General features: G+C 40.9%; 1 protein-coding gene across 1 annotated transcript in view; it reads left to right on the forward strand.

Moving 5' to 3' along the window:
- Gnat3 (G protein subunit alpha transducin 3) overlaps positions 1 to 25,678 on the forward strand; it is a 44,759-nt gene that overhangs the window by 12,582 nt on the left and 6,499 nt on the right. The window contains exons 2-5 of the mRNA XM_010636799.2: positions 1,370 to 1,412; positions 4,109 to 4,250; positions 13,263 to 13,420; positions 17,456 to 17,584. Of these exons, the coding sequence (XP_010635101.1) occupies positions 1,370 to 1,412; positions 4,109 to 4,250; positions 13,263 to 13,420; positions 17,456 to 17,584 (472 nt within the window). The remainder of the gene's footprint in view (positions 1 to 1,369; positions 1,413 to 4,108; positions 4,251 to 13,262; positions 13,421 to 17,455; positions 17,585 to 25,678) is intronic.

Genomic DNA, 25,678 nt, shown 5'->3' on the forward strand with positions numbered 1-25,678 from the left:
TCTTCTATGAAATGGCTCGACCCTTTTTCTTAAATTTGATAGCTCAGTTTGTCAAAATTTTTTACTTTTGTTCATTTATATGAGTCTTATTTAATTTTTTTGCCTTGTTAAAGATTGTGAAGATTTTTCATGTATGAACTTCTCTAAAACTTCTATAATTTCAGATTTCATATCTAAGTTTATGAATAACATCAAATTAAATTTACCTACATTGTGATATGGAGTCAACATACTTTTATGGAGTTCACTCTCTAAATGTATTTGTAGAGTATCTACAAAAGCTACTACACTGCAAAGTTTCTAGGTCCTTGGATTTTCAGATATCATTACTTTATGTTTTACACTATAGTTTTCAAACAATTCCGTGCTTACTATGTTGTGAGAATCCTCTAATGTTCCTATGAACTAAGTACTCTCAGTTTGTAGAAGAGGAAATCAAGAGGTCAAAGCACTTACTAAAGATATTGTACACACACACACACATACACACACACACACACACACACCACAAAGGGAAGGAAACACATCACAAGCCTGGGTTGTAACATTCTATTTTTGAGCTTCTAAGCTTTCATTTCCCAGAGAGATGCTACCTGGGGCCAAATAGGAGGCAAGAAACTTTCTCAAAAGACTCTGAGCCACAGCCTGAATTAACCCTCATTTTTCAATAAAAGATTCATGATTTTTCTCTTTAAAATCATGTGCGTTAAGTATTTGTCTGCATGATGATTGCAAAGTTAACTTAATACTGAAATCAAGCTTTATATTGTATATCATCAGCTAAAGAAGATGTTCCAGATACATGCTAAGGGTTTCTCTGCATGAGTCCTGCTGGCTGCTCCTCCTACCTCCCACCTTCTCCCACCCTGTCCCTCAGAGTGCAGGACATTCTTTGAGACATTCCCACACCCATCTCACCCCCAAACGCTCCCTGGGTTTACTTAGTGACATTAGCTACCTCTGCTCATTTAAACGGAAGAGATTTCACCTGTGTACCAAGGTGGACAGACTGCTGGAGAGATGGGCTCAGAATAGGCTTTGAACAGGTCTTGAAATAAAAGGATATCACTGAGATTTTCTTCTCTTGTCATTGATTCAAATAGGACATACAAGGAGAAGTAGAAGAAGTGACTGATCTAGAATCTACAATAACTGGGGTCTATTTCTTTGGGCTGTAAAGCCAGGAGTCAATTAGATGCTCAAATTATGCTTGAATGCAATCACATTTTTTAACAATATACACTCCTTACTGTAGAAGTTACATCAGGAGAGGTGTCTGGTAAAAATTTACACAGGAGAAAGTGATAAGTTTTAATATTTATACAAATTTGGTGAATCACTTGATAACACTCTCTTCTTTTTATTACAGGTGCAGGTGAATCTGGGAAAAGTACTATTGTTAAGCAAATGAAGTAGGTCCTGAACTATTTCAAATGTTTCAATGTGTTTGATGTCTGTCAATGTATTTGACCATTCTTAAAATAAATGCCTTTGGGAATGCAGATGGGTAGTATCTTGTAAATCACAGGTAGTGACACAATTACCACAGGTCAAGGCAAATAGTCCTTCTCTCCTGGATCAGAAAGCACAAGTCATTTATACATGCAAAAGCTCACAGAAGCATTTTGGAACATTTTAAAATGATTTGTCTTAATGTTCTGGAGATTCTGAAATCAGTCAAGAAGTTATCTCCAAGGTGTAAAGACAAGAAAACTTTGATTAAGATGACGCACTTAACGTTTTCAGCCACAACAGTACAACATATTTTAAATACCATCTTCAAAATGTTCTTGCCATGGCGTCATTTTTTTTTTTTCTCTAAAAGTAGCTCATCACAGGCTTCTGGTTATCTAATATACATGATTTTGAATCTTGTAATTTAGCAAGGATCTACATTATTTTTAGGGAAAAGATCAATTCTGCCATGTTTTCCCAGGTTTGCGTTATTACTAAGATCTTTACAGGGCCTTGCTGCCCTCCCTCCTTCCTGCTTCCCCGCATGACTTCTCTCTCTCCTCCTTTCTTCCTCGCCCATCTTTTTGGAGCACTTTCTGTGCAACGCAGCAGGCCGGCCAGGAGGCGGGGACACTGCGGGCCACGTTCTCAGCTTACTTTGCAAGGTTCATGGGAAAGAATCGGTACCAATCTACAGATTTAATAGGGGTAATAGAGCTAATAGAGCTTCTAATAGAATCTTGTAATTCTGCCAATAGAGCTTCTGTTAAGTGTGGGTATAAAAATACTATTTGAACCTCTTTGGCATTTTGCCTATATGAAAATGGACTGCACATTCAAAATTATCACTATCATGGATTTCAATGTACTTTTTGCATTTATTTTCCTACTGCTTTCTTTACAGTTAAATAACTAGACCTGAATTTCTGGCTAAGTAAATAAGGAACACAAACCTTCTATAAATTAAAAGATGACACGTCTCATAGATAAAATGGGGACAGATAGGAAGTGAACTGGTGGAACCTATGGGCGTCATTGTTAGTGAATCTTAAAGGACAGCCACAGCTGTAAGAAGAGGTGGAGGAAGAGGAGTCAGTTTGGGGCCTAGTTTTAAGCTAGCTGTTAAAGTATCTGGATCTTTCATGTGTCAGGAGTGACACCTCTCCATGCTAAAATTACCTAGTAGCAACATCACCAGCTTTTTCCGTGTTGTGATTTCACGTAAATTGCATATCACCCAGTGTCTGTGTCTCAGTTTCAAACTCCCTGTAACCTCATCCACGGCACAGTTTATCTTGCTCCTGTGTCTGGAAACAAGGCTCCTTCTCCCAGTTCACTGGTCCGAATCATTCTGGGTCCTCAGGTCCACCTGATGGGTCACCCCTCACTCCTTTCTGACATTCAGCTGTACCTTCCGACTTTTCTGTTTTGGGGTACCATACACTTAAATCCATCTCATCTGCTTTATCTTTCTATTTATCAGATAAATAATTCAGTTTAATGTCACTATTTACAAAATAAAAAATTAAATCTGACTTAAAACAAAAATTTTCAACTTTGTGAATTAGCAAACAATAATTCTAAAACAAACCAGTGAGGCTGAGGGGGTTAAGAAGTCAGTATTTCTCACCACAGTTTGTAAAAGTGCATATTAGAGTGAAGTGTTAGAATTTTTTTTTTTCAAAATAGGCAGTAAACTGAAAAATTTTCACTACTGATATTCTAAATATACTATTCTAAATATACTGCTGAAACATCTCAAGAATAATTAAAATATGGAAAAGTATGAGGATAGAATAATTTAAACACACGAAATATGAAAATTCACCTACAGAGAGGTAGAAGTTAATATAAGGATTCATCAGTTCCCGATGCCACAAAAGCAAACAAACACAATAGCAGAAAGGGACAAAAATATATTATACAATAAAGAGGTAAAAAGAGTCTCATGAGTGCACTGGACCCTTTGGCTCTCCGTAGGTGACTATTTTAAGTGCTTACTCCAAAGCCATCAGTGAGCCACTTGACCAAATGTGAGGAAGGAAGAGGGGCGCTGAGCCAAGGGAAGTGTCGGCTGCAGCCGTGAGGACCCGGGGACAAGTACACAGACCACACAGACGCAGGCCGGGCGACACTGAGGGTGATTACCTGCACGGGAGGAAAAGCCTTTGTGAGGGCTGGAAATAGAAAACGGGCACTCCTGTTTCCCAGTTGTTTTAAGGAAAGTAAAAGACACAGATGCCACTGAATGACTCCTCTTCCTCTCCAGGTCGTAAACACACCACCAAGCTTCAGACTTCTGCATGCACCTTTGCCCTAGGAATCTGGTAATTTTCCTTTGTGAAAGGAATGTACATTCTAAATAATATCCTCAAGATGTACCCACTTAAAAAAAGGTTTTAATCTAGAATAAATACTAAATCCTCTTCATATCTAGCATAAGTAACCTCCTCAGATAGAAAATATTATATTACAGATCAAAGATGATAAAAATACAAAAACATAACATTGTTCTGACTTCATACTGAAGCTCAGAGTTTTGCCTTTTTAATGAAGACATACTGTAACTGCATTCTGGTAATTTATTGTTGATGTGCTCTAGGGTTATTATCCACTGTTCAACTTGCAAAAGCTGTTGGTGTTTCCATTGTAGGATCATCCACAAGAACGGCTACAGTGAACAAGAATGCTTAGAGTTCAAGGCCGTGGTCTACAGCAACACTCTACAGTCCATCCTCGCCATTGTAAAAGCCATGGCCAGCCTCGGCATTGAGTATGTGAACCCCAGAAGCACCGTAAGTATAAAAGTGGCTACAGTCATGGCTCCTAGTGAGGGACCTGAGCCTCTACTGCAGGAACCATTGTTTGTATTTCTAATTGGCCTCAAAACTTTAGGGACATGAAATAATTATTCTGGAAGTATAAACTCTATTCATTTTAAGATTTCCTAGTTACCTATTTATCATTGTGCATTATAAACGTATTTGATTTTAACTGTTTTCTTAGGCATCAAACTTAATATTGAGTACTATGCTAGACTAAAAAATTTTGTTGCTTATGATTGCTAAGTCTGAAGGATTTCCTATACACCTGCTAGATTGCTACATTTCTTAGGGTATGAGCATTTCATGGAGATTTAAAAAGTTTTAATCACACCCCAATTATCACTCATGCTCATTGTCAATTATAAAGACGGTGGCAATAGAGAAAGTGCTCATTTTAGTCTTAATTTTTTAGAAAAGAATTCAAAAGTATGAGAATAAAATGCATGTATATTGAGTACACTCAACTAATCCCAGTTTTGTTTATAAGGTTATTTATCTAACTAATTTTATGTTTCTTTTTTATATTATGCCACCATTTCACATTGGTGAAAGTACACCCACTTAATTTAAAACATTTACTTGTGAACATATGTAACTATTTTAGTTAGCAAGTGAAATATATATTATTATCCAAGGGACAGTAGCTGACCTCACTCACAAGGAGAGTGACTGAGTCCAGTCCCAGGAGGACATCATTCCGCAGGCCCTCTAGCAGTTGCCTTCAAGGGATGCTGGTTGAACTGTTCCCAGTGTGATTTTTACACTTCTTGTTATAAGAATGGTAACAGTGGAAAGGAGCGATATAGTAAGGATAAAAGGAAAGCTGCATTGGAGCACACACTCACCACCATGGCTCCATTTTGTGAGTCAGTCATCTACATGGCCACAGGAAGTCATCAGGATGGAAAGGAAAACATGGCTTTCCTATGCTGTTGATTTTCTTTCTGTTTTTATTAGCGCATGTTTGCAGTATGTAGTGGTCACATTCATCCTGGGGAGCTGGTCCATGTACAGAACAAATCTCGATTCTTTGTTCATTTCCTTCCTCTTGACTCCCTTCCTCCTCTTTCTATCATTTTTTTTTTCTCCAGAAATCAAGGAAATGCTCTTAGGCGGAGGGCAAAACTGACAGCCAAGGCTCTCTCACCTCTTCTACTTCTAGCTTTCTGCACAGCGGGGCTCCAGTCAACCACCTGCTCCTCTGGTTCCAAGGCCCTTCTCACATGGAAAAGGGGAAGTTGGAGCCGCTGAACTCCATGGTCCTTCCTTCCTTCCTTTATCTCTCTGTGACTTAGTCATCATGTTCCGTCACAGCGCAGTTCTCTCTGACCTTGGATTTTCCAAGAACCTAGAATTTTAAACTCACCTTTCGGAGGCGACCTAGAATAACCCCCAGCCTTAGTTCAAGAGTGGGGTAATAAAACCCAAAGAGAAGTATTTGGTTTCCTTCTAGCAGCTAAAGTGTAGGGCAAATCCCATAGTGCTTCTCACTGTCCAACTATTTTAAAAAATGCTGTGAAGGACTGGAAATATTTGCCATTTTTTTTTCTTCTAGGAAAAAGTGGTTAATAATGTGGGGGAACTTTACAAACTCCTCAAAGGATGATTTAATGCTGTTCAAATTTGCTTATATGACATTGCATGTGTCAGGGTGAGGGAAGTTGGAAATCACAGCCTTGCCTGTTGGCACTCTTTAAAGATAGATATATGTGCTGTCTACAACCCCGCTTTGCCACTCAGCAATACTAGACCTCCCTAAAGACCTGGAATCTGCTGGTGAAGAGTCCTGAGGCTCTGACTGTAGATTCTACACACTGCTGCCATTGTACTGACTAAAAACCAAAATCAAGTACAATTATTCCAACTCCGTATTCGACATGCTGAGCCAGTCCGAAGCAATTGTCATGACTTGTCCTGTCCTTGAGTAGCATAGTCCTCTGGCACCATATAACCTACGTCTAGATTTTTCAGCTGCTGTCAGCTCAGAGTTTTATCATATTCTTGGATATCTGGCTTTACGACTGCGATACTACTTTATTAAACTCTTCATGCAACAGATTAACTAACAGATGAGTTGCTAACCATTGACTATGTCTATATAAATAAACACAAGTAAATCAGAATTCTAACCAAACTTTCAGAGTTCTGACTAGCTTTTGATTTATTTATACAGACTTATGTATTTGTAAACAGCCATCTGCTTATCATCATGTCATTACACAGATCACCATTCAAAGACCTTCCTGATAGGGGAAATGATAAGGGTGTATCAGGTACTAGTTTATACATTTAGGCCAGTTACTTAATTTCAATTTTAGTTCAATCAAAATGTCAGTGCTTTTCTCATTAAATTACAAAAAAATAATTCACTATACAAAATATTGCAGAATGTAACTTTCTAGTAAATACTAGCTATTTTTTCAACAATTATTTTGAATGTAACCAGTACAAATTTATGTACTGAATTCTACACATCTAACATTATTTGAAAAAAAAAAAACAAACAGTATTATTTATGCAGCAGACATTTGGCCCGATACTGAGATACACTGAGCATCCAGAAAGCCCTTGAAATTGAACTATTTTTTTTCCTCCAGACAGCAAAGTGTGACGTGGAACAGGTAATGCAAAGCATCTGCTAGTTTAAAAGTGTAGCCCTGCAGAGATGGAGACCAACAGAGTGTTCTTTGTAGGAAGAATGGAAGAACTAAGGAGAAAGAAAGCACTAAGTAGACAGGAAGAGGAACTAAGGAGCTGGGTTCCAGAAATATTGAGTGAGCGAGTCCTGTGAGACACTCACAGATGTAAGCAATGCTTGGGGCTCACAGAGGCTCTCCCGCTTGAGCCCCAGGTGTTGGTTTTCATGACGTCACCCCTGGCGTATGATTTATACTACGTGGATGGTTCAGAGTAAACAGTCAAGTGCCTAGGGTGAGAAGAGTAGTAAGGAGAACAAAGCCCAAGTAGTAGAGTTTTCTGTTTGTTTGGTACTGGAGATCTAACTCGGGACCTTGCGCCCTTGCGAGGCAGGAGGCAGAACCACTGAGCTAAATCCCTGGCCCAAGTAGTAGTGTTTTAAGAGAGGAAAAAATAAAACCTCCACCATTTTCTAAGTCACTTGAGAGGAGGAGAAAACTTCAGAGGAAAGGATGGAATATTTATGGGGCTATTAGAGGTATCTGGAATCCCAGAATGGCAGTGATGGGGTCCAAATGGAGTTTTACGCAAGTTAAAAAGTCTAGAGAGGTCCAGGAAGAAGAATAGTTAAAGGGATCCAGGATCCGCAGCAAGATGGAGCCACTGGGGCTTAGTGAGTAGTCAGAAGAGCTGGGCTCAGAGCCTGTGGAGTTTGAAGGAAATGCTTTCCGGAAGTGTCACTCAGGGGCAGGAAGGGGTTGAGTCTGTGGTGGACAGGATACAGCTAAAGGGGCCTGTTCATGTTTTGGTTTCGTGTTTGATAAACTGATTTCACAAAGCTGTGAAGAGGGAAAAGCTCAAGAAATAGGAAAAGGGGAATAATAAAGACATTTAGTAAATTTATTTTTTCATTTTTTCCTTCTCTTTCTGTCTTTTGTTGTTATTGTTGGTTGGTTTTTTTGAAACAGGGTCTTGCTGTGTCGTTCATAATGCCTTGAACTCATAGTGATTTTCTTGCCTTAGCCTCCTGAGTGCTGAGATTATGGGCATGCTAAACCACGCCCAGCTTCATTTAGTAAATTTCTGCTTCTCCTTTCTGAATATTATTATATTCTTGGATTCCCCAAGAAGTTCCGCGATTAAAGTTCCATGATGAAATGGGTTTGGGGGCAAGTATACTATAACAGGTTAGAAATTCACACTCACCATAGTACTCAGAGAAGGAAAATCTAATAGCAACAAAACCTTGGCCTTTTGAACCTAGAATTTCTCAAGAAATTAGTAGGCCGTGTCTCCCTTCCTTTGAATGTCTTCTGTGATCCTGGAAATCTGTCTCTAGGGTTCCCAATGAATTCTTCTAGGTCTTAAAGCTAAGGCCACGTTGGTGACTATTGTTGATGAGGAAGTCTCTGTGACCTGCATGTGCTTTCCATTTCTGCACAATCTCCTTCCAGAGCTGCAGCCCCTGAATGAACGGCAAAGCCCAGACCACTGCTGTCCCAGAGTTTTTCCAAAGAAGTCACAGGGTAACGAGAGTGTATCGCTGGGCCAAAACTCAGCACCTAGGGCACTCTGAAAAATTTGGCAGACTTTTTAGAGATTCCTTAACCTATCCCTGGAGATAATGATGAGTGTATTCACTGTTTTGATTCATTCATTATGAATCTTAAGAACATAGAAATGAACAGTCTCTACTTCCATGTGTTTGCAGCCCAATATGAAAGATACAGCATAAATGAAGAAGAAAATGCACGAAGTGGGGTAACTGTCACAAAGAATGATTTCTTTAAAAAAAGGGAAACAGATTAGAAAGAGGTTGGAGAAGAGAGCAGACATCGTGTCGGCCTTGGGAGGCCCCAGGGAGAGAGGTGTGCACAGCTCGCAGACCTGAGGAGGAGACAGGAGAACACAGGAGAAGGACAGAGAAAGCAGATGGCATCAACGCAGTTGGAGCCTGTGTGTCCTTAAAAGATCCAGATTTGATTCTGAGTTGGCTGGGAAATTAGTACTAAAGTCCTTAAATTATGGGAGTGAAATAGTCTGTAGTTTGCAGAGTGACTCTCCTGTGGAGGATGACTTTTCATGATAGCTGTTAATGTGAGTGTTGCAGATTTTACAAATTCAAATGGCCCGCCTCATTCAGAACATAAGTTAATTCTTTGCATTATATCAGCGCTTCCGTGAGCCTGTGAGACCATCAAAGACTGAAATGAACTAGGACCCATAAAATGTTATTTATGGTTTGAAAAGAAACAAAACTGGCAAATGCCTATCACCCCCTGTGCATGCAGTACTTTAAAAAAGGAAAAGGTCTAAGAAGACAAAACTCAAGCTGATGGGGCAGGTTTCCTTTAAGGAGAGAGGACTGCAGGGTGGCAGGAAGGTCCTGGTCCATGCAGATGGTACAGAAATTCCACCCCTTGGTCCCACAACACCAGGGGCTTCTGCTCTAAAGGGGACATTTTCAAAGACGAGGTGAGGCTGAGGCAGGCAGTGTTTTCCTTGTGGGGGTAAAAGTGCACGAGAGAGCAGCTGTTTTATTTATCATTTGTCATTAAAGACCTTGGAATCGTTGTCAGGGCCAAACGGGAGACTAGACGAGGAGGAGGGGGTGAAAATGTTATCTTGTGTTGATGCAAGAATGTGGCCACAACTTTTGCTCTTGGCTACTTCGCAATCAGCCCAGTGATCATCTGATAGATTTGATTACCTCTGTGGCCTGCATGTGCTTTCCATTTCTGCACAATCTCCTTCCAGAGCTGCAGCCCCTGAATAACGGCAAAGCCCAGACCACTGCTGTCCCAGAGTTTTTCCAAAGAAGTCACAGGGTAACGAGAGATCTCTGTGACCTGCATGTGCTTTCCATTTCTGCACAATCTCCTTCCAGAGCTGCAGCCCCTGAATGAACGGCAAAGCCCAGACCACTGCTGTCCCAGAGTTTTTCCAAAGAAGTCACAGGGTAACGAGAGAAAATTAAAAAAATTTAAAAATTCCTTGATTTTGAAGAACAAATAAATAAGGGATTTGTCTTAAAGGACGTCATTAACGGAAACAGATGCACGCTTAGCCTTTCATGCAAAGGACGAAGTTTTGATGAAATGGTGAAATGAACCTACAGTCAGTTAGTGTATCGCTGGGCCAAAACTCAGCACCTAGGGCACTCTGAAAAATTTGGCAGACTTTTTAGAGATTCCTTAACCTATCCCTGGAGATAATGATGAGTGTATTCACTGTTTTGATTCATTCATTATGAATCTTAAGAACATAGAAATGAACAGTCTCTACTTCCATGTGTTTGCAGCCCAATATGAAAGATACAGCATAAATGAAGAAGAAAATGCACGAAGTGGGGTAACTGTCACAAAGAATGATTTCTTTAAAAAAAGGGAAACAGATTAGAAAGAGGTTGGAGAAGAGAGCAGACATCGTGTCGGCCTTGGGAGGCCCCAGGGAGAGAGGTGTGCACAGCTCGGAGACCTGAGGAGGAGACAGGAGAACACAGGAGAAGGACAGAGAAAGCAGATGGCATCAACGCAGTTGGAGCCTGTGTGTCCTTAAAAGATCCAGATTTGATTCTGAGTTTGCTGTGAAATTAGTACTAAAGTCCTTAAATTATGGGAGTGAAATAGTCTGTAGTTTGCAGAGTGACTCTCATGTGGAGGATGAAGGCTGGGAAATTAGTACTAAAGTCCTTAAATTATGGGAGTGAAATAGTCTGTAGTTTGCAGAGTGACTCTCCTGTGGAGGATGACTTTTCATGATAGCTGTTAATGTGAGTGTTGCAGATTTTACAAATTCAAATGGCCCGCCTCATTCAGAATGTAAGTTAATTCTTTGCATTATATCAGCGCTTCCGTGAGCCTGTGAGACCATCAAAGACTGAAATAAACTAGGACCCATAAAATGTTATTTATGGTTTGAAAAGAAACAAAACTGGCAAATGCCTATCGCCCCCTGTGCATGCAATACTTTAAAAAAGGAAAAGGTCTAAGAAGACAAAACTCAAGCTGATGGGGCAGGTTTCCTTTAAGGAGAGAGGACTGCAGGGTGGCAGGGAGGTCCTGGTCCATGCAGATGATACAGAAATTCCACCCCTTGGTCCCACAACAACACCAGGGGCTTCTGCTCTAAAGGGGACATTTTCAAAGACGAGGTGAGGCTGAGGCAGGCAAAGGTCCTGGTCCATGCAGATGGTACAGAAATTCCACCCCTTGGTCCCACAACACCAGGGGCTTCTGCTCTAAAGGGGACATTTTCAAAGACGAGGTGAGGCTGAGGCAGGCAGTGTTTTCCTTGTGGGGGTAAAAGTGCATGAGAGAGCAGCTGTTTTATTTATGATTTGTCATTAAAGACTTTGGAATCGTTGTCAGGGCCAAACGGGAGACTAGACGAGGAGGAGGGGGTGGAAATGTTATCTTGTGTTGATGCAAGAACATGGCCACAACTTTTGCTCTTGGCTACTTCGCAATCAGCCCAGTGATCATCTGATAGATTTGATTTTAACAAAAACAAAGCCCCCCCCAAAATTAAAAAAATTTAAAAATTCCTTGATTTTGAAGAAGAAATAAATAAGGGATTTGTCTTAAAGGATGTCATTAACGGAAACAGATGCGCGCTTAGCCTTTCATGCAAAGGACGAAGTTTTGATGAAATGGTGAAATGAACCTACAGTCAGTTTAAGATAAAAAGTTGAGTTATGTCAGGAGAGCAACTGGTTCTTACCGAATATACTTTCTCTCATCGCAGCCTGACTACACAAAATACCCATAGGTTGACTCGTCTTCGGGTGCTTGTCTTACTCCCGGGTACATCGTGTTACAATCTGGAGGGCTGGGGATGCATGGGGTGTCATCGTGTCAGTGGCCACTGTAGTACTCACTGGCAGGGTCGTGGGGGACAGGAGCCTGGCGCCTGCCATCCAGAAACAGAGCCCAGGTGACCTGGTAACCTGACTGTTGCCAAGCCCAGGTAAACACCTAGAAACTCAAAGCCTTTGTCTTTGAAAACATGAAATGCTTTTGTCCTAGAAAGTTTTGATTTTCTAGTTTAAATAAATTGTAGGCTACTAGAAGATGTGCAAACCGAGTTTACTTAGTAAACTCTGTCTGGCATCTCCTTATAACCCACAAAGATTGTACAAACAGAGCTGATGCCATCCTTGCTTTTCTTTTGGTTTCCTAATCTCACCTCTGCCCTATTGATTCGCTCCAAAAGCAGCAGTCAATACCTACGGGGATGTTCAAAAACCTCGATAAGTGCAAATGTTTACCACTGCTTACTTACACAATTACAAAGTATGCTTGATGGCAGATAAAATCGTATATTAGTTTTTAATATAAATTTACTGCAGTGCATTTATTTCTCATTTTACTCTTATTCTTACTTGGCTCTTTCTAAATTAAAACTATATGCCCATATAGCAGCGCAATTCATAACAGCTAAATCTGAGAAGCAGCCTGCATAACCATCGAGAGATGAATGGATACAGGAAATGCAGCATTCGCACACAGTTCAGTACCACCGTGCCCTAAGAAAGATGCGCTCGAGTCCTTTGCGGGAAGGCAGATGCAGCTTGAGGCCGTACTCTCCAGTGAAATACATGGGACACACCAGCTTAACTATGATATGCTTCTCTTCTATGAGAAACTTAATGTACACAGAGCAAACTGATAGGTCAATACTAGGAAGCGGGGAGAGATGTCGTGACAAGAGGGGAGGGGAACCCAGGATGGAGGAATAAGGTGAGGAGGGACAGGAGATGAGAAAAGGGTTCCACCGTGTTTCCTACGGCGCCAGCGCCTCGCACGGAGCGCCGACACTGCGCACTGCGAACACAGACAAGATGAAAAGGAAGCAGCAGCTCAAGAGGTGAGGATGGGAGCAAGAGAGGGAGAGGGGTGAGAAGAGCAGGTGAAGGCGCATGATATACATGTCCCAAGTCCCCAAACGACTGCAAGCATTGTATAACACAAACGCATGCTGTCAAGTAAACAATATATAGCTATCATCTGAGGAAGACAAACTGCCAGGAGATTTTGTTATCCCTTGCCGCTAACATTCCACCTCTCTGAGGGTTAAATGGATGTGTACCCAAATGTTGTTCATTTTTCTGCCATCATACTAGGAAGTCAGGGATATAGGTTGAAGATATCCTAAGTTTTCCACATAACGTCACAGTTTTTGCGCAAAGGAGAACTTTAAGGAATTTGAGTTCTGTGATCTTAATGCGTTTTGAAAACCCAATCAGTGGAACTGTTAGCAAAAGGAATGACGAAATCAATCCCTTAAATTGTCCTGCCATTCCCAATGACACATCTTTGTCTTCCCATGGCACCGTCATGGTAGGAGGACCAGCAGCAGCTGTGGACCATGGCACATGCCCAGGAAGATGGGGTCATGACGCCTCAACTGGCTGAGGTGATCAAACGACTGTGGCAAGACCCAGGGATCCAGGCCTGCTTCGAAAGGGCCTCTGAATACCAGCTCAACGACTCCGCGGCCTAGTAAGTGACTCACTGCCGCGTGGCTGCGCGGAAACATGGGTAACTAAGTGCTGTAATGCTGCCTAGTGTGTGCTCATGAACGCAAATGGAGAAAGCAAATGGCCTTGGAAAAACAAACACTAACAACATGACATAAGCCAGACGCAAACATTTCTAAGTATTTAAAATAACCCATTGTAAAACCGTTTGCCTGGCAGGGGCACTTTTCCTCTCTCAATGAGAAAGAAGTATTATACACAAGGCTCGATATTAACACAGACTGGCAATGTGCACCCTGAGGTTTGGGGCTAAGTACTTCAGCTATATCCATGTTACTGGGTTATCTCTTAGAATAATTTCATGAGTGACGCATGCTTCAGCTCACTGGATTGATGACCAAGATGGACACTTCTGGAAGAAAATAATTGTTGATTTCCGCGACAGTTGTATGTGGTAGGATTGTTTGGGAGTCTGGAGAAAAATAGCCTAAGTCTCACAGCCAGTATCATTTAGTAAGCATTAGTAGCCAAAAGGGATGGCTAATAAGGAGGTATGACAATGCTTATAATGGCACTGTCAACATGGCTTAAAGTGTTTATTTCAGCAAGTCATTCTTAACCTATCACACTAGTATGTCCCGGCAAGCACATGTACCCATGAATGAAATCGTTATCTAAGTACTAAACATTGTATGTTTTCTTCCTTGTATATGAACGTATAAAAATTTCAAATAGAATCCTTTGATAAGCCCCCAACAGAATGCACTACCAGTACATAATTAAGCAAAGGAAATGAAAATAACAACAAAGGGTAACATAAAAGTGACGCATATAAAGGATCACTGGTAGACAGACCAATAAAGCTTGCAAGATCCTTGAGATGTTTCATCAAAGATAGAATGATTCTGGAAAGAAAGCAAACCATATTTGTCCCAGGGGGTAAAGCACTCTTCGGTGATCACTCATTTACTATTGTCTTGGACCCCGAATTGCAGCGGGCACCTTGCCGGCAGGGCACAGAGATAGATGGGCATTGTTCTGTGGTTTCATCAACTAGCTATCAGCTTTCTGGAGTGTCTCGGTGTCTGCTGCATTTCAGTAGAAGAAGGATCTCTTTCTCCCTAGGAAGGGTGCTAAAACTTTGCCCTGCTACACCCATCACTGGGAAGGCCTAACAGTGAGTTACAAGCTAATTAACTGAACATTCCCATCTTAGTTAAATTCTCCAGCAAAGGGGGAAAGGCAAGTATGGTGAGCTATAACTATCATTTAGCTTTGGATGTGTGATACTGGTTAATCATTATTAGTTTTCCCTTACAATACTGAAAGAAATAAACTTGCAAATGTGTTCACCACCTCGTTTGTTCTTTAACAGCCAGAATCCATCTGCAATTTGTATAGTTGAAATTGTCGAGTAATATGGCACTTTACTGTGCATTTTAAGTCACTCCTTTGCTTACATAAAATAAGTTTTTCTGCAGAATTACAGAACCATATTGAAATATTTATCTCCACCTCAAGAATCATACTAAAATATTTACCTGTACCTCAAGTTAAATACAATAAACATCAATTCACAATGATTTTGTGAATGTAGCTCATAGGGTGGTAGTTTTTGACCTTTCAGAAAAATTTGCACAGCTGGAAAATAACCAAAGAGCTGATTCCATCCCAGGCACTGTCTCAGAAATATTTTATAGATAAATCAAAAGAATAAAATATTAACATATTTTTCTGCTTAGAAGTGTCCTTAGGACAAGTTACATAAAAGCTTGCTGAGCAAAATTGTTGAATGGAACTTGTTTTCTTACAAAAATTAAGAGCAGGTTTTTTTTCTAAAACAAATCCTGCATTACATTCATATTGTAAACCTAAATAAAAAATTAGATTGGCACTATACTGGATGCACATTTCATATATATTATATAAAGTTCTCTATCGTTTGTATTTATTTATTTATTGGCTATTGGTGCAAGTGAGGTATCTGTTGCTTTCTCTAGTCTAGAGACTTTTCAAGTTGAGGCTAACAAAAAGTTGAATCTGTTGAGAGCAAAGGAAAGAAATGTTATGATTGGCAATGTAAGGAGGCCTGAGCTGCAGCAAGAAGATAGGCTGGCACAGGCGGCCAGGAAGGCTGAGTTAGGGCGGCAGGGTTTGTGGCTGCGGTCATCTCCTGTGCAGTTTAAATTCCACGTGCTCCAGGAACTAAGACAGACTTGCCAGGAAAAATACTGCTTTTATACAGTTGAAAAGAGAGTTGAGTATTTTTAAGTGAATTAAACCATGTATATTAAAAGTTTCTGGTCTAAGCTTTGGACTACAGCCTTGGACAACCAAATCTTTTATTTGTTTATTAAAATAAGCATTTTGAATGCGTATTTGTCAGTTTACTGAGGCCTCTTCTTTGCCTGAAATCATTTATGCACACAAATAAAAGTTCATCAAAACCTGTTTACCAAAGCTTTTACTTACCTGTCACTAAAATAAATTTAATTTCTATTTTGATAGGCGTATTTATTTTTTTTATTCAAGCATGAACTAATTGACCAGTTGTACACATATAGTGCATGCAGACTTAAGTCAATGAAAAACTTACAATGATTTGCTTCCTTGAAGAGAAAATACATTTTTTACATCTGCAAACTTTTGCCAATACTTTCTCTGATACATTTCTATCTCGATGTATCATTTTTAGAATATTTATTTAAATGAAACAATAGTGATACTTTTTTACATTTTCATGTTTCTAAGATGTGATTTATTGATTGATTGATTTATCCTCTTGACCAAAATCCCTCTGGGCCATTCTTAGTTTGTTTCTTGGTAAAAGGGAAAAAATCCTTGAGGAATAGGTTACCATCTCACTCTTGAATTTATTCTTTAATGATAAAATAACTTTTTAAGGCATTGTGTTTGATGGTAAGGCACAACAGCTCCTTAATTTAAATCCTGGAAAAATTTGAACTTTTGAGAATAACTGCTATTCTGCTGACTCTCTGAGTCTGTCTCAAAGGATCCTCACCAACCTTTTATTTTTCTTTAATCCATGGAAGCATGGGATGATGTAACGGGCAAATTTGTCAGAAAACATTAAATTGCTATTGTTATTTGTATTGAAAATTCCTTACAGAAATAGCCATACTGCTACGCTCCTAAATTTAGTGTCAACAGTCCAGAAGAGTGGCTTTCAAAGAAAATTCTTCAATAAAACACTTTGCTTTTGATTTATAGACATATTTGATTTCAAGGTTCTAAGAGCAGTTTCCTTCTATGGATCTAACAGACTTCTGTAGAAAACACAATTTAGACTTCATCCTGCTCCTCACCACCTCTAGATTCAATATGGATAAGAGCCTCAGTGCTCAACCTGACAAGACAGGCAATCCAGAATGGCTAAGACTCCACAGGAACAATGGTAGAAGGTAGGAGTGATACAGGGCCTTCATCTGGTGCCCAGAAGCTCCAGTCCGGGGGCCACCTGTGGGCCAGCTGGGGAGACAGGGCACTTCTCTTATGGTGACTCCAGGATGTCAGCATGGTCCTTAGTCCTAAATTAGGAGACTTCTGACAAAAAAAAAAAAAAAATCTTCAGATTTTGACTTTTAAGCCAATCACCGTCTTAAAATCTGAAGTGGCTAAGTTCAAAGTACAGAATTCTGAGCGTAGTGCAGTGACTACAAGCCTGGCAGGACGGTCAGCTATTTACCTGTACGTCTGTGCTGAACAGGTGGGACCTCCATTCTGGTCTCCATATGCATTCCAGGCCTCATGGAGACATTCCCTCTCCTGCTCCTGTGCCTGGCAGATATGCCTCCAGCACGCAGGCTGAGCGTGGTCCTGACTCCCTGGGCCGAGGCCCCAGAGCTTGGTCTGAGCATGCTCTGCCTACTGCCAAATCTCAGCTACCAAACACTCATCATTCTGACACCACAGTGTGAAAAGCACTGGTCTGGAGTTTACTATTTTTAGTGGACTCTAAACCAAAGGTTCACTTGTATTGGATTCTGGTGTCCTCTAAGGCCAAGTTGAACACCTGTATTCTTTGTGTTTTTATCAGCTACCTTAATGATTTAGACAGAATAGCCGCTCCCAGGTATGTGCCAAATGAGCAAGATGTTCTCCATTCTCGAGTGAAGACGACCGGGATCATTGAAACTCAGTTCTCCTTTAAGGACCTGCATTTCAGGTAGGAATGAGAGTGCACTTCCGGGTCTGGTCCAAAGTGTGTGTGGGACACGGCCGTTGCCCACTCCTGGCCTCCCCTGCCCTCATCCGGGACCCGCACCTCCCAGGCTGACCCGAGTCTGGCCTGTTTCTCTCTGGAGCAAGCCAGGGCTGGGTTTTCATTCCCTCATATTTAAAACTGACATTGGACTTTGGATTTTCTTTTTAAATCTATTTAAATGACACTTCGCAAATGCCAGGGAGCCTATTTCCTTGCCTTCTAGTCTCCTATTTGGGTGAAATATTTGTGTCAAATCTGTTTTAACTTTAAAAAAATGCAAATAATTAAAAGGAGAGTGATTTGAATATGCTGCTAGTCACTAGAACAACAAAGCACATTTTACAGGCATGTTTTGGGTATGAAAATCTCACTGTTTTGCTTGCTCTTGAATTCTCAAATTCTTCCCTGAAATCCTCCTGTGACTTAACTTTAAAAAAATGCAAATAATTAAAAGGAGAGTGATTTGAATATGATGCTGCTAGTCACTAGAACAACAAAGCACATTTTACAGGCATGTTTTGGATATGAAAATCTCACTGTTTTGCTTGCTCTTGAATTCTCAAATTCTTCCCTGAAATCCTCCTGTGAAATCACCCTATGAACAATGGAAACCCATACTGCAGTGTTAGAAATTTCCCATCGGCCTTTAATCTCTCTCTATGGTTTTTAGGCAAGGTGGAATATTAACCATTATTAATAAAGTCCACCCATATCCTTCAGGAGGGAAAAAATTGACAACACAATTAAAGAGGCCATTTATAGGTTCAGTAATGGAAACATTTTTAAAGGGTAGAAAAACGGAGAAAAGCCATATGAATTATTTATGACCATTTGCAAGAGGAGAGTAAGAGATTGGTAATGAGTACCCTAAAATTTGTTATAGTGGGATAAAAGCTTTAAAAACTTTAAAGGATGAAACCTGATCATGAGGTCTCCTATAGCTATTAAATAGATAGGGTGTTTTCAATAAATCTGGAAGAAATCTCTTCAAAAGTCACACTGAACTTCAGGCCCACACTTGGTTAATTTTCTGCTCTTGGAAGTGCACTGGCAGTGTGAGCCTGGTTTTGCCATCCCTTAGTTTCCCTTTGGAAACTCCTCTCTTTGGACTGCTAGTCTTTGACCCACTTTCTAAAGTTTCCTGTGGAAGCCACGATCGGATTGCTTCTCCCCTCTGCCCAGCCTGACCCTGCCATGCATGCTCGGTTTTCCACATACTCGGTTCTGTCTTACTTGTGTGCTGCACCTCCAAGTCCCGACTGCAGTTCTGAGGAGAACCGGGGGCGGGCCTTGCGGGCATTCTGTCCCAAGCTCAACCTACAACCCCAGGAAGGAGCGGCAGCACTTGGCGCTGGCCTCATCAGCGTGTGGTGCAGTCCTAGCAGGGAGTTAGGTAACGCGATGCGTTACACAAGCTACTGGAATTTTCTGGGTCCCAGATTATCTGACTCACAAAGCAGTTTACATAATTTAATTAATGTCACCTATGAGATTTCTAAAAGCCCTGGGCTCTCCCTCCAAAGCTGACCAAGTTAGAACTTCTCTGAAATGGCTGCTTTCGTAAATGACCTTGTTTTCTGTTCTTGAGCATCACAAGCTTCAGGGCCTTTGAAGTGGCTCCTCGATGTCCCTAAAACATTCTACCCTGGGCCTAGGCAGGGATGACCTCCTTCTCATCATGCAGACAGACGCCACTCATCATTCTGTCTGCCTGGCCTGCACATCTGTCCCTGTTGCTGGTTAACACTGAACACCAGCCTTCCTGGCAGCCTGGTGAGGGCAGGAGCTCCAAACTGGGCCAACTTATAGCCTTGACCATCTCTCTGGTGCACCAGGGCTGGTGTCAGAGCCCAGTGCTTTGTCAGGAAGGCAGAGCTGGGGGAAGGGCAAGGCATAGACTCACTGGCCAAGCCAGCATGAGCAGTAACATGATGCACACGTCTTATATTTATTTCTCCTTCTGCCTCAGCTTTCCTGAGCTCCAGGAGGCTGTGTTCCCAGTTGGCCTTGGAGTTGGTCACACTTGCCAGCTCGTTAGCACGCCCAGTCAGACCCACATAGTGGAAAGCACTCCATGTCACAGGCTGGACACCTCCAGTGGGCCCAGTGAGGCACTGCTGTGCTCCTAGGGGATGGGGAGCTCCGTGGGGCAGAATCCGCTGAGAGATTCGTCCAGGGTTTCAGGGAGGTGCTGTGGATCCCAAGGCACAGCTGCCCGCCCTGAGCACTGTGCTCTGCACTCTGTGCAGCATGGGCTGCAGGGTGAATGGGGAGCCAGTGCTGCCCTGTGGAGTCCGTCTTCTCCCTGTGATGTTACAGTGCCTTTCCGGGAGGGTGAGGAGGAGTGTGGTGACAGGGGAGATCCGTGTCAGTTATAAAAGGCCTTTTTCCTCCGAGAGCTATTTTAGATAATTTGGAAATATTTTGGTGCTTTTTTTCTTCCCCACAATGGAGGACTTGCTAGATGTATAGCTCAGGCTGGCCTTGAACTTACTATTTGCTGCAGCCTCCTGAATCCTGGGATTATAGGAATAGACCACCACACCTGGGTACACATATTTTAAATTTTAGCCACAACAACTGAGATACATTAATCACTTAATGAATTCTCACAGCTGAACCATCTTTCTTTCAAGTGCTCCATAGAATTGTCCAGCTGTGCACAGGCTTTTGTAGTTTAAAATTCTGCATTTCAAAATGGAAATTATAAGAGGAATGTGCCTCCCAACTTCATTCAGCAAGTGGCCAGGAGTTAAACTATATTCCACTAGCATTGATTTGTGTGCCTGTAGCACAAATCACCCTATGACTTTTTTTTTTTTTTGGTGCCACGGATTGAACTCGGGTCCTTGTGCTTGCAAGGCAGGCCACCTAACCACTGAGCTAAATCCCCGGCCCTTACCCTATGACTACTTAAAACTGAGTATTTAATTTACATATTAAGTGAGAGAGCACTGGAATTTTAAAAAGGAATACCAAAGTGAAAAACCCTCTCTACCAAACTAGTGTGTCGTCTTCATGTATCATCTAGTTTAATGGAATTACTTACTGTTCTCACCAAACCCGTACTCAGGCTATTGAGCTGATAAAGCTAATTACCTTATAGTCCTTATCAAACCATGGCTCTAACGTCAAACAGATACAGTATTTTACAGATGGTGCCACACTGTAGGTGGAAAATTTAGTCCAAGTGTGAGCCTTTCCATTGTCCTATTCTTGTAGAATAATTTTCAAGAACAACCTACAAGGGTTAGCAAACAATTGTAGGGAAGTCACTTTCTCCCTCAATGCTCCATGATTGAGAAACAGAATTGAAAACACTTTGAACTCTATAGGGCCCAAGGGGGAAAGGTTAGTAACTATTACAACACAGAACTTACAGTTTTATTAATTTAACGTAACTGCTTTCGAGATTGCTGGAGCAGAGCCGTGACAGGAAATAAAGGGAAGGTGAGATTGGATTATTTTCCGCATCCCCTGTGTGGCCAGTGTGTCACTCTGACGTAGAACAGACGCCGATGGTCTCCACAGCAGTACACAGCAGTACATCTCCACTGAGCTTTGCTTTTCTGTTATATCTCATGTAGACTATGCATTTGTTTCAGGTATGTTCATGATTAATGTTGTCAAAGTAATGTGTCATGTGAGTCATATAAGTCTAATTTATTGTAGTAATAGATTTTGTTTTAGTGACTTCACACATTCCCTTATAGAATAACCAGAGGATTTTCCAGGGAGCAATTCATGTGATGTTTGCATACAGACACCTGTTCAGGGGAAAGCAGGTGATTGTAACACAGTACTAACTAATTGTGATGATTTGGAGACCGTGGCTCTCTTATGGTGATGTTATCTTGGCTCTTTTCAATCATGAATAGAACAGGATTTAGAGAGACTTCTGTGACTATCACTGGGGTCAGTGAGAATCTACCCATCTCTATTTTCAGATCCAGGGTGTAGGGAAGATCTTATTAGATATCATGTTCTGGTCACATAATGTCCTTGCAGTGCCCATGTAATGACCACCATGTAATGACCAGGCAGGACCCAGGTAGTGTCCATGCGCTGCCCATGTAGTGACCACCATGCAATGCCCACATAGTGACCACACAGTGCCCATATAGTGACCATACAGTGCTCTTCTGGCCATCAGCTAGGGAGCTATACCAAGTCTGACAAAGCTAGTAGTTCAAAATAAATTCCTACTTGGATTAGGTTTTATTTTTATCTGGCCAAATACATGGAAGATGTGAGAAATAGTGATTTTTTTTCAAGAGTCATATGGTTAGAGAATGAACATTTGATGTAACACCTGTCATGTAACATAGAGTCACTGTGGAAACATTGATTTACCTATCCTAGCTTATGTATAAAATCATATACTCTGACATCCTGTACTAGTGCCATATGCAGTTTCACAGGTTGTCAAGACAGCTCTCACTTAGAAGTCCAGCTTGTTACTTTCTAGCTAGGTCATCATCATTTCAAAACTTCTTTTAACTTTGAGAATCGTATACGACTTAAACAACAGACCTAATAAAGAAATACGTATTCCCACTTCTCCAATAACTAAACAAAATAAGAAAATACCCCAAATTAGGACTATAAATTCCATTCAATGTCATTACAGTTCTGGATACTGTACTGAGGGACGAATGATATTGAAACATTCTTCTCTTCTGATTCATATCCACCATATTTGATCACAAACATTCAGGCAAGCAAGAAGATATGTATTTATCTGATTTTTGTTTTTCATAGAATGGCCATGATGGATTTTTTCCTGTTTTTCTTTTATATGTAAGAAAGTATTAGTAACACACACACATATGTATGTGTGTGTGTGTGTGTGTGTGTGGTGTGTGTGCACATACATAAGCAAATAGAGTTATGCAAAGTCTCCAAATTCATAGATTATAATGCTTTACTTATCTGGAAAATAGGTGTAGGCTGAGCCTATACCTGTAATACCAGCCCTAGAGAGGCTGAGGGAGAAGGAGCACTGCTGGTTTGAGGCCAGCCTGGGCTATACAGTGAGTTCAAGACCAGCCTGAACTGCATAGCAAGACCCTGCCTCAAGAAACCAAAAAACTATGTAGAGAAAAAACTAAAATGGAAAAGAGATATATCAGAAATCCATTCCTACAATACTAGTAACAAAATCTAACTTTCCTGAGCACTAACATGATGCCCAGGAGAATCAGTACAAAAGCAAAGCTCTGGCCATGGTCCACGTGACTGATGAAGCACTTTTCTTCAATCCCAGCACGGTGCTGGCATTAGAGAAGTACTCAGCGCTTCCTAGACATATGTCTCCTGATCTAATCTGTATAGAAAAAAAATATTTTGTATCAAGTAAGTGAGAGATTAGATTATAAACTTTCCATATAAGATATGTTTTCCAAAGCCACCTTATCAATATGAATAATGGCTGAGTAATCATCGTGCTCCCTTCCTAGAGAAAAGCTAAACATAGCAGTAGCTGGGTAGCGGACTCTGCTCCCTCTGCTGAAAAAGCACTGGGCCAAGTCCCACTTCGAAGGAATTGTGAGTTCAGCAACACACCAGGAACTTCCCAAAGCCTCAGTTACTTCACTACTAAAATGGGTGCAGTATAATTTTCCTTTCTACCCCAAAGAAATGCTCTCAGGAGCAAAGAAAACTGGTTACTTCGGAAAAAATTTCCTTCTCAATTCCACTATGACTTCGGTGCAACTATAAGGTACTATTCTCGCTGCTATTTGTCGCATTTGTTTATATTCACCTGAAGAGGAGGAAAGTTACTTCTTATCCCTGACATCAATGGATTCCTTGTAGGCTGTGAAGAAGAAAAATTACCAGGGAACGTGAGGGTAGCTATGGACTCACAGTTGAGCTTGCCTACACTTTGGTTCCATCTCAGAACTTACTCAGATATTTCCATTTTGGAAATTCCATCTGAGTCCATTGTGCTGTAGATAATAAATATAGAGAGAGTTTTGAAGTTCCTCTTTCCTTGTCCCCAGGAACTTATATCCTCTAAGAGCCCCTACATTTGAATTCCTGATAATTCTTTTATTATTTCAATATTCTAAGGACCCCTGCCAAACACAAATCAACATAAAACTCTTACACAAAATAAGAAGCATTATTTTCTCTGGGGTGACATACTTGTTCACCAGGCAGGATATTTGAGTGGTTATTAAAAAGCACCTTAAAAGAGGATTTTAAAAGATTTTAATATGATGTGATTGAAAATATGACTGTGGCTGAAAGAAGAAAATGTCTACCAGAATGGGATGAAAGAGATAGGCATAAAAGCCAAGAAAAGTGTACTCAGAGGCAATTGCTAACAGCATAAATGCATGTCCTGCCTAGCTGAGAAAACAACCAAGGTGTTCTGAGGTTTGCTTCTTGCAGAAAGGCTTTTCCTAGTATGGAAACTGGCATGAGGATCTCCCATCACAGATACCTGGTCCCTTCAGTCACCTTTGTCCTGCTCCATGGTTACACCCTGTACAATCACAATATTATATTCATCAAGAAGTAATCAGCATCCGTAATATATTAATTAATTATCATGCAGAGATCAGGTGATCCTGTACTGCAGAAAGTCCCCACTGTCTTCACTAAAAGAATGTGCAAAGCCTCTCAGAAATGTGGAGTTTGACATTTTGGACCCTGACCTATTTGGCAACACACAAAAGACTCCTGTTTGACCTTTGGAAAGAAGGACAAACTCCACAGTGAAGATGATCCAGCCTGCCGGTGAGGGGCTGAGAGCTAATGATAGGCACCGGAGCTACTCAGGTTTATGCCTCAGGAGTTAACAACGTCCACAGAAGCACTCTGTGTCCAGAGTGCCCACTGTGCAGCCTGGGAGATAGCTGCCTCAGCAAACATTAATTAAATTAGTACACCAGGAACAAATTGCTTAGGAGCCCACCTGAACAACAATAAATGTAACTGTATCTATGCTATGAATTCAAAGAGAGGTTTCAATTAATCCCTTGGTGTAAAAGTCTTATTGTATGCTTGGCAAATAGTAAACCCTTAAGTATGTTCAAATAAATCCAGCAGAATTTTATGATAGAAGAATTTAAGAAGGGAATAAAAGCATGGTCTGAATTGTTTCCCTTCCTCCCGCATTTTATGATTTAGGAAATTTCAATAAAGGAATAGATGAAGGTGTATTTGGAAAAGTCCCCCCAAGAGAAACATAGGTTGTTTTCATAAATTAACAAATGTTTGATTAAAATATAAAAGTCTAATGAGAATGCCTATCTATTACCTTGCTTTCTTAGGAATGTTGGTCATTAAAATAAATGTATTGGTTTATTCTCACATAATATAATCTTAAAGTTAAAATCTGAGTTAGCAGGTCAGGTAATATTCTCTACTGGCACCAAGGGTAATTTTCCAAACCACGTAACTATTGAACTCTTAGCCATTACTATCGCTATTGTAAGAAGTTTTTATTTTAATCTACTACTAAAGGAAGCAATTTTGCATGGCTGCGACAAAATCAAACTTCAAAAGACCAAGAGAACCCTGAAATAAAAAGATATGTGGCAAATTCTAGCCAGGAAGAAAGAACCAGACCTGGGACACAGTCCCCAAGCCGCCGGTGTGGCTTGGCAGTGTCTGAAAAGATACACAGCAAATTTGGGAAGCCACAGCGTGCTACAAGGGAAATTCAGAGGAAAGAAAGCATAAATCGCTTGCAGCAAGCACACCTTGCCTAGAAGTAGGAGGGGTGGACCCAGAAAAAGCAGGCCAAGCTTGAGGTTAGGAGGACAGAGCATAAGAAAAGCTACTCGGTTTTCTTTGATGGGTTAGTTAGGGTTCTAAGCAAAGTGTAGTTATGCCTGGTGCTCCCTGCCCTGGGGTCCAGGATCTCAACAGGCGCGTAGGAGGTGGGGTGGATTTTGCTCCCTCATTTGGGTGGGTTGGCCCAAAATTGTTGGCTGAACTGATTCTTCAACAATCCCCTCTCCTGCATCCCCTGGATTGTAAGTAAATTTAGGACATCTCACTTTTCTGTCTTATCGGTGGAGATATATTTATATATTTATA

Source organism: Fukomys damarensis, unplaced genomic scaffold (genome assembly GCF_012274545.1).
Source record: "Fukomys damarensis isolate Sample0158 unplaced genomic scaffold, DMR_v1.0_HiC HiC_scaffold_4, whole genome shotgun sequence".
Lineage (NCBI taxonomy): Eukaryota > Metazoa > Chordata > Mammalia > Rodentia > Bathyergidae > Fukomys > Fukomys damarensis.